This window comes from Rhinolophus sinicus, linkage group LG06 (assembly GCF_036562045.2).
Source record: "Rhinolophus sinicus isolate RSC01 linkage group LG06, ASM3656204v1, whole genome shotgun sequence".
NCBI classification, from domain to species: Eukaryota; Metazoa; Chordata; class Mammalia; order Chiroptera; family Rhinolophidae; genus Rhinolophus; species Rhinolophus sinicus.
The window spans coordinates 67,506,961-67,525,695 of NC_133756.1; the positions used below are offsets into that span (position 1 = coordinate 67,506,961).

General features: G+C 40.1%; 1 protein-coding gene across 3 annotated transcripts in view; it reads left to right on the forward strand.

Annotated features, from left to right (window-relative positions):
* The window catches only part of NEDD9 (neural precursor cell expressed, developmentally down-regulated 9), a 176,694-nt gene that overhangs the window by 61,685 nt on the left and 96,274 nt on the right, over window positions 1–18,735 (forward strand). For all 3 annotated transcript variants that reach the window (XM_074335230.1, XM_019743000.2, XM_019742999.2), the window contains exon 2: window positions 3,150–3,337. In XM_074335230.1, coding sequence (XP_074191331.1) covers window positions 3,326–3,337 — 12 coding nt within the window. In that variant the 5' untranslated portion in view covers window positions 3,150–3,325. The remainder of the gene's footprint in view (window positions 1–3,149; window positions 3,338–18,735) is intronic.

Below are 18,735 nucleotides of genomic sequence, written 5' to 3' on the forward strand. Positions count from 1 at the left end.
CAATTCTGTATTACATCATCTATAAATCCCATTGTGTGTTCACCACCCAGAGTCAGTTCTTCTTCCATCACCATATATTTGATCCCCTTTACCCTCATCTACAACCCCCCGCCCCCCTTACCCTCTGGTAACCACTAAACTGTTGTCTGGGTCTATGAGTTTTTGTTTCTCATTTGTTTGTCTTGTTCTTTTGCTGTTTTTGGTTTATATACCACATGTCAGTGAAATCATATGGTTCTCTGCTTTTTCTGTCTGATTTATTTCATTTAGGATTTTTTTTTTTTTTTAAAGAGACTTTTTTAGTAGTATACTTAAAATATTCCTAGTACAAATTGGCTGAAACAAAGAAGAAATACCAAACATTATCAGAGCAATGGGGACTCTCATACCCTGCTGGTGAGAACTTTGGAAAATAGTTCGGCATTTTCCATTAAAGTTGAAAATATGTTTATTACCAAGTAATTCCATTCCTAGGTATATGTGCAACAGAAATAAAGATCTAGTTAGCAGTATTATTCATGATGGCCTAATACCAGAGACAATTCAATTGTCCATCAACATTAAAATGGATGGTTATCCATATAATGGAATACTATACAGCAGTGAAAATTATAAGCTACAGCTATAGGTCATGACATGCTGAATTTTACAAACATAATGCTGAGTGGAAGAAACCACCATAAAAGAATGTATACTGTATGATCTGTTAAGTCAGGGTTCAAAACCAGAGAGATTGACTGTGGTGTGTAAGAATGCAGACTTAAGTGGGTAAAGTATAAAGAAAGGCACAGAGGGAAGCCCAGAACAGTTAGGCAGGCTCATCCCTAACATCTGTGGGGCTTAAATGGAGGCCTAAATATTCAAAAGTTGTAAATTAAACTAACAAGTTATTCAATAAAAGATGTTTTATCCTCCTACCTCGACAAATGTATCTTCATGGCAGCCTGGAAGGCTAGATTGGACCTCAGAGTTCTTGGCCTGCTTATTGCTTCTCACTGGAACATGTGACACAAGAAGAGCTGGCCCCACGCCCCAGGGCCATCTAGCTCCTGCTCCATCCCATACCTCAAGGGCTTGTGTGTTCATGGATGCTCCCATCTTAGTCCTAAAATCTATCTTTCATCCACTGCCTCCTATACATATCTGCCTCTAGGTAAACCTGAGGAAGTCCTGGGAAGACCTGGAAGTGGGCGTAGACTCATTTGGATGAGGAATCTAAATAAATATCCCTGTACTTGGCGCATGGTTAGGAAGGGAGTCATGGGTCCCAGATGGACATGGCCTCTTGGGGAGATGGATTTCTCTTGCCTTAGAAAGGGACAGAGCTGGAGGAAATATAGAAGCTCAACAACAGAAGATTCCCGACACAGGGCTTAGGGAAGTACTAGCTTTAAAAAAAAGAAGGAGTTGTATTGGGAGGGACCCCCAGGACCCTCTAAGGTCCTGCCAGTATTCTATGGCTTGACCTGGGTAGCAGTTACATTTATAACAATTTATTAAGCTCCATATTTATTTTATACAGTTTTCTGTAGCTGTGTTACATTTCACAATAAAGAATTAGTGAAATCGAAAGAGTGAGACAGAGAGACAGAGAGAGAGACAGAGAGAGAGAATATATATAGTTCCTGGTGCTGTAGTTTATGGGCTCCCATGGGCAAATGCTCTGAGTGGGTGCCTTTAAGCTCAGACATCTTGGACAGTTAAAATGCCTCCTCAAGGTGTGAATTCCTGAGGGGAAATGGGCTGAATGCTAGAAACTTAATAACTCTCACTGCTGGTCTTCTCCACCATCTGAGGCCAAGATTCTTGGGTGACCACGGATGAATTCAGACAGAGCAAATGAGTCATAGGCCCATGTCCTCTTGCGTAGCCACTGCAAGTGCCTCAGAGGAAAATTCCTTTCCCTCCCTCTTCACCACGATTATACATGCTGTGTTTATCTAACCGAAATTACAGGAGGCTGCTCTCATTCTCGTAGAAGTGAAAAAACACAAACTCCCAATTATCCTCTATCTGGAAAGCAGTTCTAGGAAGACCTCTCCTCCGCATAAGGGCAGCTAGATCAGTCCCTTCCACAGTTTGCTGAGCTTCTACTATAATACTAGACACAGTCCTTGTTTTTCTGCTCCACATCCATTTAATTGTTTTTATCATTCTTGATGGGAAAAACACTTTCCTTTTACAAATATTCAGATTCCCATTCTCAAAAAGATTTCTGTGTGCCCCACATGGTTTAAGTATCAGGTGTTTTCTATGAATATATTTCAACTATGGTGCATAAAGAAAGACACACACACACACACACACACACACACACACACACACCATCGCGAAACTGAACCTTATGGCTGCAAGATGATGAAAGGGAAGTGAAAAACTGGCCAATACTAACCAACCAAAAGCCCAGTCAGATTTCTTCCCCCAAAATCAAATTCTGGGTTTTGCATCTGAGCTATTTAAAAGCCACATTGCCAAAATACCATTTTCCTCATTTTCAGGAAGCAAGAAAATCATGTGGCTCCAGTGACCTTTACAAGCTGCTGATGAGAGGGAGCATCAGACATGTTTGGTGGCTTCCGAATGATAAAAGTAGCAACACATCAGATTAGTTGAAAGGGGAATAATGAGGCAGTGGGGTGGAGTGGAAAAACAAGTTAAATCAATGACAGGACTAAGTTGTGGATTGTAGACAACCAAGGATCACTCATTGCTATCATTCTGCCCCAATAAGAAACACCTGGCAAACATCACTCAGGACTCCTCCCAAAGTTTACCTTCTCCCTGCTTCTGTGCCCTCATCTGACCCACTTCGTGTTCTACCAGAGTACCTGTGACATTTTATGGCTCTGTACTTTTTGGTTCATCCTATTAGATGTGAGTTCCCTGAGGACAGGTCCATATTTTATACATCTTTGAAGTTCCAGCTAATGTGTATTAAGATCTCCATAATTGCTTTCTTTGATTGCATGGATGAACAAATGAATGAATGAATGAATGAATGAATGAATGAATGAATGAATGATATATTTCATTCATGAAACTATGGATTTGGCTTTTCCAACTGCTATGAGGCAATCCTTAAGTGATGAAAAGTGTCTCAGCTTTCCCAAGAGTTTACCCACTCTCACAGTTTTAACTTCTTTTTTCAGGTTCAGGAAGCTGTGAATTCCATAATGTCATACGTGAGCATGAGGGCATCGTGTATTCTTTAAAGTGGAGTTATGAAAAGGAAGAAACTGGTCAGCAGACTAAAACACTGGGACTGTCCTTTTCAAGATCCAGAGCTCCAACATTCCTTGGCTTAGTAGAGGAACCGCCTGGGAAAATGTGGGCAAGGGTGAGTAGCGATGGAAAAAACATACATCCTTTTTGTCCAGTTCAATTCAGACTGATTCTATTGAAACAATAATACAAATGGCATTCCGTTCTCACCCAAGATTGCAATGAATATTTAAAATGAAAAGATTGACTTTAGGCCGCCAGATTTTGCTGTTAGGTGAACCTTTTCAAATGGATACACTGATGTCCACGGGAAATCCTCTTCCATTCAGAAATCTCTGGGGAAGCAGTCTTCCGGGATAGAGCTGGAATGCTCTACTTAGTATAACCAGTGCCCAAGTAAGTCTGGAAGTTTCACTCACTGAACTATTCAGAGGCTGATTACCTTGGTTATGGATTAGTCAGTTCTCTGGTGCCTCTTGCCCTGTCTGCCAGTTACCTTTAAACCATCCTACTTCCATGTAGCCATTCCACAAGAAAATCAACTTGGCTTAGAGTGGTGGTTAGGGTTAAAACGGTCAATTCTCCTACCTAACTAAGGCTCCCTAAAGGTTTTGTGGAAATTAAGTAGCAGAACTGATAAGTAATTGCACTTATTATTATAATTGACCTCTAAGGGAGGCAGGCAGCGTGGCGCGGCATGTGCCATCGGGGTAGGCAGACCAGGATTCATGTCCTAACGCCTACACTTATCAGTGGAGCCAGTTACTCGACCCTTTTGAATCTCCATTTCCAAATTCACAGAATGGTGACAGGAGGATTATCTTGAGGATGAAATGAGAAAGTGCACATAAAGTAACATGTGCTCAAAAGAAAAAAGGTGAATTCCTTTATGTGCTGACATCATTAATTTTTTATGTGTATCCCATGGAAAACTAACCATCAACACAAATAAGAAAGCACTGGGCCAGGTCATTCCAAAGAGGAACCTACATCATTTGCAGGGGAGTGGCTGTAGATTAAGTAAAATGACAAATGTTTTCTTTAAACATTTTGATAAGTATTAAAATAATTTCTGTGGAAGTCTTTAAAAATCAATTAGATTGTCACATCACTGTAATGTTTTAAAGTAAAGTAATGACCTCTTAACACCCCCCCCCCCCCCCAGTCCTAGAATGCTTTGACAAAAATCTGTCACAGAATTGGGCACCTCAGACTTCCACCAAACCAAATTACAAATCTGAACTGGAACAAATTACATTTATTTGTGATTCCTTAAGTTATTTGACATGAATATTAATTTCTTAATGAAAATCATGTCTTCTCATTTTTTAATACCTACTCAGCCAGTTTTGTTAAATGGAAATGAAAACAGGGCAATGACAGAGAGACTGAGAGACAGAGAGACACGGAGACAGAGAGAGAGACAGAGCGAGCCGTAGCGTTCTATAAAGCTAGCCAGTATTTCATTCCATAGAAGTCCCTGCAATGAACATCAGCGGTGTGATGTTTCAAATATATATTGATTCTCAATTTTTGGTATTCTAGGCCTGAAAACAGACAATTCTAATGCCTGAAATCAATTCGCTTAGAATTATCTGTGTTCAGAGTCCAAGCGTTCCTTGAAATCATTAATTCCACCACTTCTGCATGTTTTGCTTTTTTTTCATTAAACTTTATTTCAACATTCTGTACATACACACACACACACACATACACACACTTACATGTAACTTCATGCTAGACTAAGTAGAATGTAAATATTTGGAAATTATTAGTATCACCTAATAAAAAGGAGCATTTTTTCCTTGTCGTTAATGCTTCCTAAGGATATATTCCTGCTGTTCTTTTGGGGGATGTGTGTCATTTAAAATATAGACGTGAAGCTGCACTGCCTGCTTTGAATCTCACCAGTCAAGGTCAGTGGTATGACCTTGAACAAGCTATTTAACCTCTCTGTGCCTCAGTTTCTTTATCTATAAAATAGGGATGAGAGTGTAAATGGCTTACAGTTGTGTTTTGGCACTGACTCATTGGCCTCAGTCCTCAGTAGAGGATTCCAGTGAAAACCGGAGTTCTGCATCACTTAAAAAGTAAAGTCTGTGCAACCAAAAGAAATTACTAAAGGGAGAAGCGAGCATGAGGAAAGACCTGGTAAGAAGAGACTGGGCCTCTGGGAATCTCTCTTGGGTTAGTCTTGGTTGCCCTCCTGAACTCAGTGATGCTGAGATTTTCTGTATCCAGAAGCAATAATGAATACAATATGAGGGCAGGGCCAACAAAATCCTTTGAAGAAACCTATGCTAAACTCATAAATACTCTTAAAAGTCATCCCCTTACCAAAAAAATACTCAGCAAATAACAGCAAGTCCTGCGGTCATTATGCAAATGTCAATGAGAAGAAGGTGGAGAGCACACTCTCATTTGAGGGCTGCAGGGAAGCCAGGCACTGGCCCAGGCAGCCACATTTTGCCTTTTGGCATGAATCAGTGGTGTGGAGACAGCTAGTTCCAGCCCCCTCGACCAACTGTCTGCATGCTTCTCAGTGAGTTCACCTAGGTAGCTTGTTAATGACCATAGTGGGGGATATTTACACCACAGCAATCAGCAAAGACTACATATCAGGGCTGCTAGGTTTTGTTTCATTTTCAGAGAGCTGGTAGTTAAACATTTCCCAGTGCAGTGCTGGGAATGAAAAGGGGGCTGGCTGAGAAAAATGGAAAAACTGAAAAAAAAAAAATCTTTTAAACTGCAGATTTTTGGGGCGGGGAGGAGGGTGGCATTCCTTACTCTTCCTCTTTGTACTAAGGCAGAAAGCTGGCAGTTGGACTTGGTCTGGTCTGGTTAATCTAAAGCCAGACTGAACTATTGCTTTGCAGAGGGCCAAAAAGTGTTGACTGACAGAATTTGCAAATTTTGTCTTTCTTTCCCATCAAATACAAGTCCACCGCAGGTCTAAAATAGCTGTTAGACTGTGTGTTTATATGTGCCATAGGTCTGTGATAAAGTCATTAAAAGGGAGATGCAATAAAGTGGAGTAATTCACATACTCTTTTTTTCACCCCTACATAAATGTGATTATTCTGACGTATTTTAGGGAATGTGGAAACTCTAGCTACTGAAAATTATCACCTTACCTCCTTACACCTAAATGACAATTTAACATGTTCAGATTTATAGATTTTTCTGTGAAAGTAAAGATGAACTAATAGGGACTGAAATGAAGAAGTAGGTCTAAATCTGCCTTTATTGGTTTGCCAGGGCTGCCATAACAAAGTGTCACAGACTGGGTGACTAACAACAGAAATGAATTTCCTTACCATTCTGGAGGTAGCAAGTCCAAGACCAAGGTGTCAGCAGGGCTGGTTTCTTTTGAGGCCTCTCTCCTTGGCTTGCAGATGGCCACTTTCTCCCTGTGTCTCGACCTGGTGTTTCCTCTGTGTGTCTGTGTCCTAAACTCCTCTTCTTATAAGGACACTAGTCATACTGGATTAGGATCGACTCTAATGATCTTGTTTAACCTTCATTACCTCTTTAAAGACCTTATCTCCAAGTATAGTCACATTCTGAGATACTGGGGAGTTAGGATTTCAACATATGAATTTGGGAGGAGGGACACATGCAGCTCATAACACGGCCTAAACATAAACATAATTTATTCACAAGAAAAATTCGATTTAACAACATCACAGTTTGAGTTGCCAGAGAAGTAAACTCAGGAGAGATGGAGGTTGGGATGCAGAAGGTTTATGGGCAGCTTTCTGGGGAACACCCACAGGCAGTGAAGGACACAGGAAAAGGTAGAAGAAGAGGTGGACTGCAGTCCACTTATAATACAGGCATGGGCCCTCTCTTGCTGGGGTGGGCCGTCAGAGTTGTCTAGAGTTGAAGCAAGAGTCGGAGCATGTCTACCCCTGCCTGGACCAGACTTAGGGTATGGGCTGTCCCATGGAGGAGGCATGACGTGCATTAAGAGGCTCTCTTCACCTGAGGATAGTCTCAGGAGGGGGATCAATCGAGAGCTGCCAGTGGCCAAGTTTTCAGGAGCTGACAGAAGAATCACTGAATCTCATGTAGGGTCTCTGGTCAGTGCACTGCAGTGTCTACAACACAAGTTCCCCAAGTAAACGGAAGGACTTACCATTGTTGTCCTAAGAAATTTCTAATCGTGTCTCTCAGTAGATTAAAGGGTGAGCCATTATGAACCCTAAAACATTTTTCCCAATGCTGGACACATAGAAAATGCCCAGCAGGATGGTCAGTAAGTGTGGCTTAGTACGGAAAGTATGCTCTTTGGAGCTAAGAATCTGGTTCAAATCTCTGCCCTGTTATTTCCTAATATTTCTTACCCTCTCTGAACCTCAAATTTCTCCTCTACAAAATGAGGATAATAATACCAACTTTGTTGGACTGTTGCAAGATTTAAACAAAAAATATATACTTAGAGTGTCTAGTACAATGCCGGACACACAAAAAAGGCATCCAAAAAGAATGAGTTCCCTTCTCTTTCTTTCAGCAAATAGTTAATTGGTGATAGCCAACAAATTACAATCCGACCTGATCTCCTAACTTGAAGAATATTTCTCAATTCTGATGTGATCAGAATCACCTGTAAAGATTGTTAAAATATAGATGCCTGGACCCCACTCACAGTGACTCTAATTCAGGGCATCTAGGGAGAGGACCAAGAATGCACAATTTGAGCAAGCTCAGTAGGGGTTTCTGGGCCTCAGAAAGCCTGAAGAGTCCTGCTCCGGGCTGTGGATGTGATCTCAGTTAGAATGGGAATCCAGTGCTTAGAAGGTGCCAGAGGTCATTTCTACTGCCCTGCATTGTTCTTAGTTCTGTTGATGTGGATATATCCATCACATCACAAAGACCTTCCCCTCACATAAATACTGTGTATTCCAAAAGTAAAATGTGCATAAATTATGCGTGAGAATCAAACCACTTCTCCTTTTCAAGATGTAGTTTTATTGAGGCATAAATCACAACTACAGGGCAATTTAGTGCACACAGGAATTTTATTGGGGGGTGTGGATCCCTTGAGCTTGTCTGGAAAATTGGAAGCATTTTCAAAGACGAAGTGTCCTGCAGGTGAAAGAGGCACGTCTGGATAGAGATTTGACTTTCTTATTTAAATCAAGTAAAATTGAGCTCCCTGGATGGGATTGCTGGAGAATTTCTGTGTTTGATTACTGGTCACAAACCCCAGTTGCATTGCAGAAATTATACTGTCAAAAAGACACTGACCAAGGTCCAGAAAGTAAACAGGAGCTGGAACACAGAAAGTGACCCCTGAGCATAAGCGGGCTTTCACATCCCTACCAGACATTTTCCCTGATTTAACATGGGCCATGTGGTTTCCCAGTGTCTTCTATGGCTTTATTTTCCCACAGAGAGGCCTCATTTATTCTAAAATATGAAGCTTTGGGGGTTTCTTGAAAATGGTACTTTCACTCAGTAGAAATATGTCAAGATGAAAGTGCTATCTGTGGGAATCCATTCTGAAAAAGGAATAAACTAAAAACATGAAAGGAACAGTCTATTTTCCCCCAAATGATTAGTATCCTCCCAAACCTAATAATTTTCTGTATGGAAAAAAAAAAAGTTCTAGAAGGAGCACAGCAAAAATATTACAATCACTGAGAAGTGTAGGGTGACTCTGTGCTATCTCCGTACAAACATCACAAGTGCAGAAATTGGTGAGCTTTTTTGGTTCTTAGAACTATTCTGAGTTCTTTTATTGATGAAGGAGATTTATGTCATCATTTTCCCCAAATTTGCCTTTATTCTACTTTAAAAATATATATATTTCTCCGGGTTTGACCAGGGTCTTGTAACACACAGAGAGTCACTGTTACACTAAAAATAACTTTACCTTCTTTATGTATTGTCCAGAGCCCCCTTGGCCTTTACACTGGCTCATTTAGAGGAGCACCTTTGAGTACGACATCCAATTAAACAGTAGGTTGACATTGTTTACATCTAGTGCCTCCTTCCTGTGTCCAGATCGCCTTCTACTTCTGCCCTGTACTCTGTCATCCCTTAGATATACAGAATTTTAGAGCTGGAAGAACATGTTAGTGAGGTTAGAGCTGCAGTAAGCTGTAGTAACAAGTAAACCCTATATTCTTGGGTGGGTAGCACAGTAATTTAGTTCTTACTCCTGTGACAGTCAGTGGCTCTCTTGGGTAACTATCCTCAGGGATCTCATTTTCTTCCATCATGTGGCCCCATCATCTCAGGTTCCTTCACCTCCAGCAGTGCAGATAAGAAGAGAGATGTTGTGGGACATTTTGGGAGCAGGCCAGGAAAGTGGAGTGTCATTTCCACCAGTATTCTGTTGGCCTAAAGAAGGCTGAGAAATGGAAAGAAGGGCAAAGATACTGATAGTGTTTGCCCCATAGAGTCCTTAGATGCCCCTTGCCTTCAATCACTTCAAGTGTTTTTTTTTCTTTTTCTTTTACTGTTTTTTCTTTTCTTTTTTTTTTTTTTTTTTTTTTTTTTTTTTTTGGTGGAGGAACAAAGATCCAGAGAATGTAAGTTACACACAGCTAATCAATGACAGCTTAGTTCAGCGCTAGCCAAGAGTCCCCTTGTCCATTCCTATTAATTCCAATCTATGTATAAAAGGGCTCATAATGTCTCAAAATACAATTGAAGCATTGTTTCTAGAACTTTCTATCCAGGATTCCAGGGTAAGGAGGACTATGACCACGCTGCTTCAAAACCTGCAGTTCCAGTGCAGTCCTCTCAGTCTGAGAACTGGACAGATGAATGTTTCAAGAAGCAAGTGCCAGTAGCAAACCCTAATTACAGAAAATCCTTCTTGGCTCCTAAGGGATATAAAATTACATTGCAGAAAGTCAAGGAAAATAGAAACAGAATACATTATAATGCTTTATTTGGAGGCCAAAAGTCACCTATTAAGACTGTCTTGATTCCGTCAAGATAACTAAAAGGGTAGAGACAGAATTTTATAGGGAGAGAAATTTTGGATGATGTCAGCCTGGTTTGCAGTCATCACATTGGCTTATAGAAAATACATCTTGAAATATTGTCCTCTTCATACTTGAGATCAAATGTGAGAAGAAACAGAATTGAAAACAAAAACAGAAACAAAAAAAATGAAACCTGATAAAGAATGAGGAATGGGTGCAGGCAAGGATGGATGGTCTCCGTAACGGGTTCTGAAAGCTGTCTGGAGAGTACTGCTTCACTAGTGGAAAAACACTCTTGTGTGGAAACCTGGGTAAACCTTTGCCTGACCTCTGATGATCTACATCAACGTCTATTGAACAGTTAGTTACATGCCTCTTTTTTTTTAAAGTCTAACTTCATCATTACAGAGGTTATATATCTGGATTTTTTTGCCTGAATTTTAAAATTTTAATCTGGAGATCTGACACTGAGTCATTAAAGGATGCATAATAGTTCTGTTAGTTTTAAGGGTCTGGGGCAAACTATTTAACATTCTCAGGTCTCCCTTCACTCACCATAACCACCAGGAAGGGAAAAATAATAAAAATAATATATGCCACTTGGCTGGAAATTAAGGTGCTGATTTAACCTAAACATTTCTTATCACATAAAATCAAGTAACAATAATATTAGAAATTAGATTTACAGCAGTGCCAGCTTATATTACGTTATTTAGCTGCCTTTCCCCAGATACAATCACATTTCATAGAGTTACAGATCAGATATTAAAAATAGTGCAGAATTTAATTATATGTGCCTTCATTTTTCAATCTTTCTCTCATTCTCTTCTTCCCCTCCTCACTGCTCCCTCTTTAAAATAAAATTTATCCTTATAAATTGGGGAAACATTGTGCCCATCTTATTAATAGTTATATTAAAGCCAATGAAATTAATGGTTTGCTGACTCACAGGTTAGTTTATGGCAAAGCTTGGGCTCAAATCAATGGTCAGAATAGAGAGCAGGAGGGATGGAGGTAGGCCAGTTAGGTATCTCCAAAGAACTTGGAAATAAGGTAGCTCTCAGAGTTAAACTAGTAAAATGCACACAAAATGCATGCAAACTAGTAAAACAGAATGTATATAATTAGTCAGTTGTCGAAGTAAGCCAAGAAATCATCTATCTGGTTATAAAATAGAAAGAAGTCTGTGGGAGCCTATCAAATTTCAGTCCCATTGATCAGAGGGTCCAGTAACAAGGAAGATGTACATGTGATTGGAAGTTGGAAGAAAATGAAGTGGCTGCATCATGCCTGTTTGGATAAAGGCTAAGTGAACAGGACTTGTTAGCCACGGAAGCTTTAGAAAGAGTCAGACGGTCACAGAGGCCCTCTGGATGCCAGAGCCCATAGACCTGGAAGACCTAGGGAAGACAGTCTTGGCATTATTCACCAAGCATTATGAATCCGTTGGCAAGACTATCCCTTTGTGGACAATACGTGCCTCAAGCCATTGACAGTAACATTCTAAGATCAAGTAAAAACCTTTGTACTGATTCTGCAGACACCAAGCAACCTTGTGATAATTTGGCTCTTCATGTACTAAGCCTATTGACAGAGCTGCCTCAGAGCTCTCTGGTCTACTTGCCAGTTGTATTATTATTTTAAATTACTATAATTATATTGATGCTGTGAGCTGGTTCCACATTAAGCATGCCAACAAAATCACTTTTATGAAACTAACAGACCTTAGACCGTGGTATATTCTTCAAGTTAAATACCACCTTAGGAGGTGCACCTGGGCAGGCAGTAATGCTGCCCAGCAACAGCTCAGGCTTCACCCTGTGCTCCTCTTGAACTGCAGTTGAACCAGCCACGTGTGATTTTGACTGAACCATACATAAAGTCAGGATCAGGATGTTCTAATAATATGACTGCCTTTAGTGATCTGACAAAACAATTGCCATATTGTAAGCCAGAGCCGTCTGCAGAATGAAGGGTTGGAAAGAACCTAAAGCATTTAACAGGCCACGTGCTGATTTTCAATTGTATCTGGGACCCCGCCATAGACAACTTCATCAAAGATACCAGTGTCGTCGACAGGGTAATGTTTTCCAGGTTTTTTCACACCTTATCCAGTTGCAGTAATCGTTAGGTGATAAATACAGTGACAGCTCATTACAAAATTCAGCTTCCAGAAGCTAAAAGGTTAAGTGGCACCTCTCTCATGTGCTGGAATGATAGGCTAGCATCTTACCCCTGTCCCTTCTCCACTCTCCACACCACCGTTCTGTCTGGAATCTTGTGCACTTGAAGCATTCGATTTCACACAAAACCCGTTGAAGTGAAAAGAAAGTTAGAAGGGCCCCACTACAGGATCTCAGGAATATATGACAGTACATAGAGGGCAGAGATGAAGGGAATAAAGAATATGGCCTAAAAACTCAAGGGCATTATCCCTAGTCTCTGCAAGTTTTTTTGATTAGTGTGTTACATGGGTGTATCTGTTTTCCTGTGTGTCTAGGGAGAAGTATTTATATACTCTATACCCTCATGCCAGCTTGTCACATATGTATGAACCCATGTCCATAGATGTTAACTACTTGGGTTTTTAAAAACAGCTTTATTGAGGTATGATTGATATACAATAAACAATACATATTTAAAGTGTGAGTTTTGATAATGTTGATCTGTAAAACCATCACCACAATCAAGACAATGGACATAATCATCACCTGTAAAAGTTTCCTGATGCCCTTTATAATCCCGTCTTCTGCCTCCTCTTACTCCCATCCCATCCCCAGGAAACCACTTATCTGCTTTTTCTGCCATTAGACATTTGTTTCAACTCCTAGAAATTTATTTAAGTGACATAGTACACACATTTTTTGTTTGTTTTCCAGCTTCTTTTACTCAGCATAATTATTTTGGTTTTCATCTATGTTGTGGTGGTTATCAAAAGTTTATTTATTTTCATTGTTGCTGAGTAGAATTCATTGTATAGATGTGCCACAGTTTGTTTATCCATTTACCTGTTGATAGATACTTGGGTTATTCCCAGTTTGGGGCATTTAGAAATAAAACTCTATGAACATTTGTATAAGTCTTTCTATGGATATGTGGTTTCTTTTCTCTTGGGTAAATACCTAGGAATAGATGACTAGGTCATAAGGTAGGTGTATGGCTAACTTTCTAAGGAACTGACAAACTGTGTACCAAAGTGGTTGTACCATTTTATATTCCCATCAGCAGTATATAAGAGTTCCAGTTTCTTCATATCCTTGCCAATACTTGGTATGATCACATTTTTCTTTTAATTCTAATAAGGCCTTGAAGTCAGGCAGCGGGAGTCCTCCAACTTTGTTCATCTTTTATCAGTATTTTTGCTGGTTTGTTTTGTTTTTGCTACTCTAGATCTTTTGTGTTTCCATATGAAGTTTAGACTAAGTTTGTCAATTTCTACACACCACTGAAAAAAGCCTACTGAGATTTTCGTTGGGAAGATACGGAATCTATAAATCAATTTAAAATAACATTGTGTATAAGTGGTATTTTATTGTGGTTTTATTTTGCATTTCCCCAATGACTAATAATGTTGAGAATCTTTTCACATGCTTGTTTTTCATTAGTATGTCTTTTTTAATAAGATGTCTTTTCATATATTTTGCAAATTGGGTTGTTTTCTTATTATTGAGTTTTCAGACTTTTTTACCTATTCTGGATACAATTACTTTGTCAGATGTGTTGTAAGCATTTTCTTTTGGTCTCTGACTTGTCTTCCTATTTTATTAATAGTATGTTTGGAAAAGCAGATGTTTTTAACTTTGATGAAGTCCTATTTATTAATTTTTTTTCATGAATTATGCTTTTGGTGTGATATCGAAGAAATCTTTGCCTACCCCAAGGTCAAAATATTTTCTCCCAGAAGCTTTATAGTTTTCAGTTTTATGTTTATCTCCAAACTATTTTGAGTTACTACTTATATGATGGAAGGTATGGATTTATGGAAGTTTATTGTTTTCGACATGGATATCCACTTGTACTAACACCATTTGTTGGAAGGACTGTGTTTCTCCACTAAATTTTCTTTGTGCTGTTGTGTATATATGTATATAGGCCTATTTCTGTTCCACCGATCTATTTGTCTCCAATAGCACACTGTCTTGATTAGTGTAGCTTTATAACGTCTTGAAGTCAGGTAGCATTAGTCCTCCAATGGTGTTCTTATTTTATCCGTAATTTTGCTTATTTGTTTGTTCTGTTTTTGCTATTCTAGATCCTTTGTGTTTCCATATGAAGTTTAGAATCAGTTTGTCAATTTCTACCACAAATACCTACTGAGATTTTGATTGAGATGATGCTGAATCTATAAATCAATTTAGAGAGAATTGACTCTTCACCAATATTGGATGTTCTGATCCATGAATGCATTATATCTCTCCACTTATTTAAGTCCTCTTTAATTTTCTCAGCACTGCTTTACAGTTTTCAGTGTACAGATAACTACAAACATTTCTCATTCACAGACCGTAAGGGAGAATGACCAATTTCTTAAGACAAGATATAGGCACCAGAGACTTAAGCCCTTGTACGGTATTACAGCAATGCAATGCAGGGACTATAAAGAGGGGAAAATAGTACCTAGTTTCTAGAATTGTGAGCATTAAATGAGAAAGCATAAGTATGCAGTTTACTATAGCACAGGCTGTAGGTCAGATCACCATGTTCCAATCCCGACTCCACCACTTATAGCCAAGTGATCTTGGGAAATTCACAACCCCTCTAGCATTCAGTTTTCTGATCAGCAAAATGCAGAAAATACTGGTATGTCCCTTGTAAGGTCCTCATGAGAGTTAAATGAGCTTATTAAACACTTAGAACTATTCTTGTCATGTAACAAGCAACTAATAAATGTTAGCAATGGTTGTTAATTTTATTATTAATAATAGCACTTAACATGACATCTGGAATATAGCCAACACTTCAAAAAAGCATAAATTTTATTATTAGCTTATATAGCAAACTAGGCCACTTGGTTAACACCTTCAGGTATGCTTCTCATCATAATTGAATATCCCAGGCTGAGCTGAATTTACTGGAGGGAGGTTCGTTCTTGAAAGACCTGACCTTGATACAGATCACAGACTCCCCATCCTGCTCTTTGGATGTTGTACTTGAGACTCTGCATCAGACACATCTATGCAAGGTCTCACCATAATTGGCAAATTTCCCACAATTAGCTTTACTGTTGGCTTCCTTAATTTCTCTCTGGCCCATCTTGGGATCTAAAAGTCTGGAAGAGATTGTATGAATTGATTTCTGTTGTTGCTCCTGAAAATCTTAGAAAGCTTATTCCCTCATGGAGATGCATCTACTCTATCCCTGGCCTTTGCTATAGGGTAAAGAAATGCTCAGGCCACCTTTTGTACATACTAGACTTGTTTTAGGGTATGATAGGATTTCCAAATCCCAGAAGGCTCTGTGCAGCTCTCATCACCCACCAGCACTATCCTGTACTTCTGCATACACACATACACACACACACACACACACACACACACACACACACACACACAATTTCCCTCCTGGCTTGACACAGACTGCCTGCCTAATTGGAAACCCATTTCTGTACTTGATGACTTTGTTCCTTATAAAAACACAAATTACCTTTGAAGGAAAAATAATAATTAACTTATGTGTGTAGGTGACAGTATGAAGTAATAGAAAGAGTCCCGGACCAGGAAGTAAAGGTTAGGATTCTAATCCTAGATGCCTTTATTCTTCCTCTATAACCTAAGATTCTACTTAAAGTCTCTGCTACACAATAAGGGGATGATGGCATCTGAGTCATTCATTCATTCATACATTTATTCGGTAAATATTTCCTACCACTATCATGGCCAGGTGTTGTTTTAAATTCAGTAGACACAGCACTGGACAAAACAAAATCCCTACTCCCACAAAGCTTATATTCAAGACAGAGAGATAGATAATAAGCAAATAAAGACATATGCACTAGATTATCAAGGAGTGGTGAATTATAAGAACAAAAACAAAGTAAATAGATAGAGAATTAAAAGGAATGCTAGTTTAGATAGAGTGTTAAAGGAAGTTCTTTCTGAGGCAGTGCCAGTTCAATAGAGATCTGAAGAAAGTGAGTGATAATGACATGAGGCTCACTAGTAAAGAACATTCCAGACACAGGGAGTGGTCAGTACGAAGGTCATAAGGTAAAAGTGTGTTCAACATGTTTGAGGAAAATAAAAGAGGCCATGTGATTCCAAGAAAGAGATAGTCAGAGGGCATGTAGGGGCCAAATCATATAGGCCAACTTAATGACTTTTAAGTGTTTTCTAAATGAGACAGGAAACCTCTGGAGGGTTTTGAGCAGGGGAGTGACAAGATCTGACTTATTTTGCAAAGATCACTCAGGCAGATGTACTGAGGACAGACCGTACAGTCGCTAGAGGGAAAGCAGACAGACACTGTAGCTCTAAACTGTTGCTATAGTGCAAGAGAGAGAGAGAGATTTGTGGCTTAGATGAGGCCTATAGTAGTGAAAGAAGAAAGGAATAAATGTTTGGAAATATGTTGAACGATTAGATATAGAAAGGAGTAAAAGTTGACTCCAATATTTTGGCCTGAGCAAAAGGGAGATGCCATTTACTGAGATCTAGAAACCTGGAGGAGAAGGTTTGAGGGGGCACACTGAGGGCTTGTTTCAGACATGTTAAGTTGGGTTGTCCACTAGATATCCAAGTGGCAGGCCAGATAGGTCATTGTATATTTAGGGCTGGACTGCAGGGCAACAGTCAGGGCCAGAGACTTACATTTGGAGTAATTGTGTCTGCATGAAATTTATGGCACTGGGTGAGGTCACCCATTGGTGACTATTGCTGGAAACAAGAAAAGTTCCAACGAGAAAAGGAAAATCCAAGAAAAGAGTGAGGTGGAATAGTCAACGGGGCAGAGGAAAAATCTGGAGGGCATGGGAACACGGCAGCCACATTTGAAAAGTGTTTCAAGGAGGAAAGTGAGCAAAAGCTGTTGAGAGGTTAAGATGGCATTTTTAATCTCTACAATGCATTACTGGATTAAATGAGATAAACACCTGGCACAGTACATGGAGGGGCTTTGAGCTGCAGACCAAGCACCAGAAATCTCAATCAAAAGTAGCTTGAACAATAAGCATGTTTATCATGTTATATAATATAATTCTGGATGAAGAGTTGTTCTGAGTTTGGTTAATTCATTAGTTCAGAGATGTCATCAAGGACTTCATCTTTGGGCAAGACAGCTGCTGCAGCTCTGGATGTCCTATTCTCTCACAGGATCCATAGACGGGATAAAGGGAACAGCCTCTTATTATATCTCTTTTTAAGAGTGAGGGTCCTTTACCAGTATCCCCCTGCAGAACTCCCTTTGAACTAAACCGGAATGTGTCACACACCCGTGCCTAAACTAATCCTAGCAGGGAAAGAGACCTAAATCAATATTCACGCCTTGGGGCTGAGGAATAGTCTCTTAAAGGACATAGCCATTCAGAGGAGAGTGCAAAGAGTCAGGACTCTGTGAGAGAGAAAGAGAAGGATTGAAAGGTTGTTCTTGTTTTAATAGCCAATACTGTCTGCCACCTAAGTGCTTGGCATTCTAAAGGTGCCCTTTCCTCCACAGCAGTGATGCAAACATAGGAGCTTATGGATAAACTGCATTATCTCGCAGCCAAGATGAGTTTTTTTCTCTTCACAATAGTGTTTGAGCAACTATTAAAATGCTCACCTCTGCCTTCCACAGTGTCACAGAATCTGGGGTCAAAAGACACCTTAAAAATTATGTATCCTCAATATAAAATCCCCATGACTTTGTGTGTTGGACAAGGTCCCAGCAAGAAATAGATGACATATTCAAATTATCCTAATTTAACAGGACTTGCTGCTACGAGTGAGGGCAGAGCGTAGCGAGACCACAGGGTAATGCAGCAGCCAGGCTACGAGTAACAGCTAAGCCTCCCTCTCACACCTGGGCCCACAGCGGCAGAGCGTTCTGAAGGGGCACAGTGAGCCTCTGTCAAGGGGCACGGTGAGCCCACGGTGGCCTTGCATGATGAGGAACATGGGGAATAAATCCCTGACTTCACCCCCTCAATTCCTTCAACTAAAAGCCAGAAGGCAAGGGAGCCCATCAATGGAGTCCCTACAGATGAGACTCTGGGGCCCAGAGCAGAGGAGAAAAAGGTGGAGATAGTTCTGGAAGAGCACATAGAATATATCCAGCCTGCCTCATAAGAGGACACCAGCCACTCCCGAGTCCACTCATTCCACCTGGGGGCAACTCTGACTGCTGCCAAGTTCCCAGAAAACCCAAGGGGTCCATACAAAACAGACCTAACTGCTGATCCCCAGGACGACACTATAAGTAGAGGACAACAGCCTACACATCTCAAAGCCAAGTGCTGGGGCTAAAGTCATTGAGACTAGTTTAGTCCTTGACCCCAGTGTCCAATTGAGATTGAAGGTTAGTGTCTCTACATGTGTTTCCCTTAGCACAGCGATTTTGCCCCCCACCCCCCAGGAGACATTGGCTATGTCTTGAGACA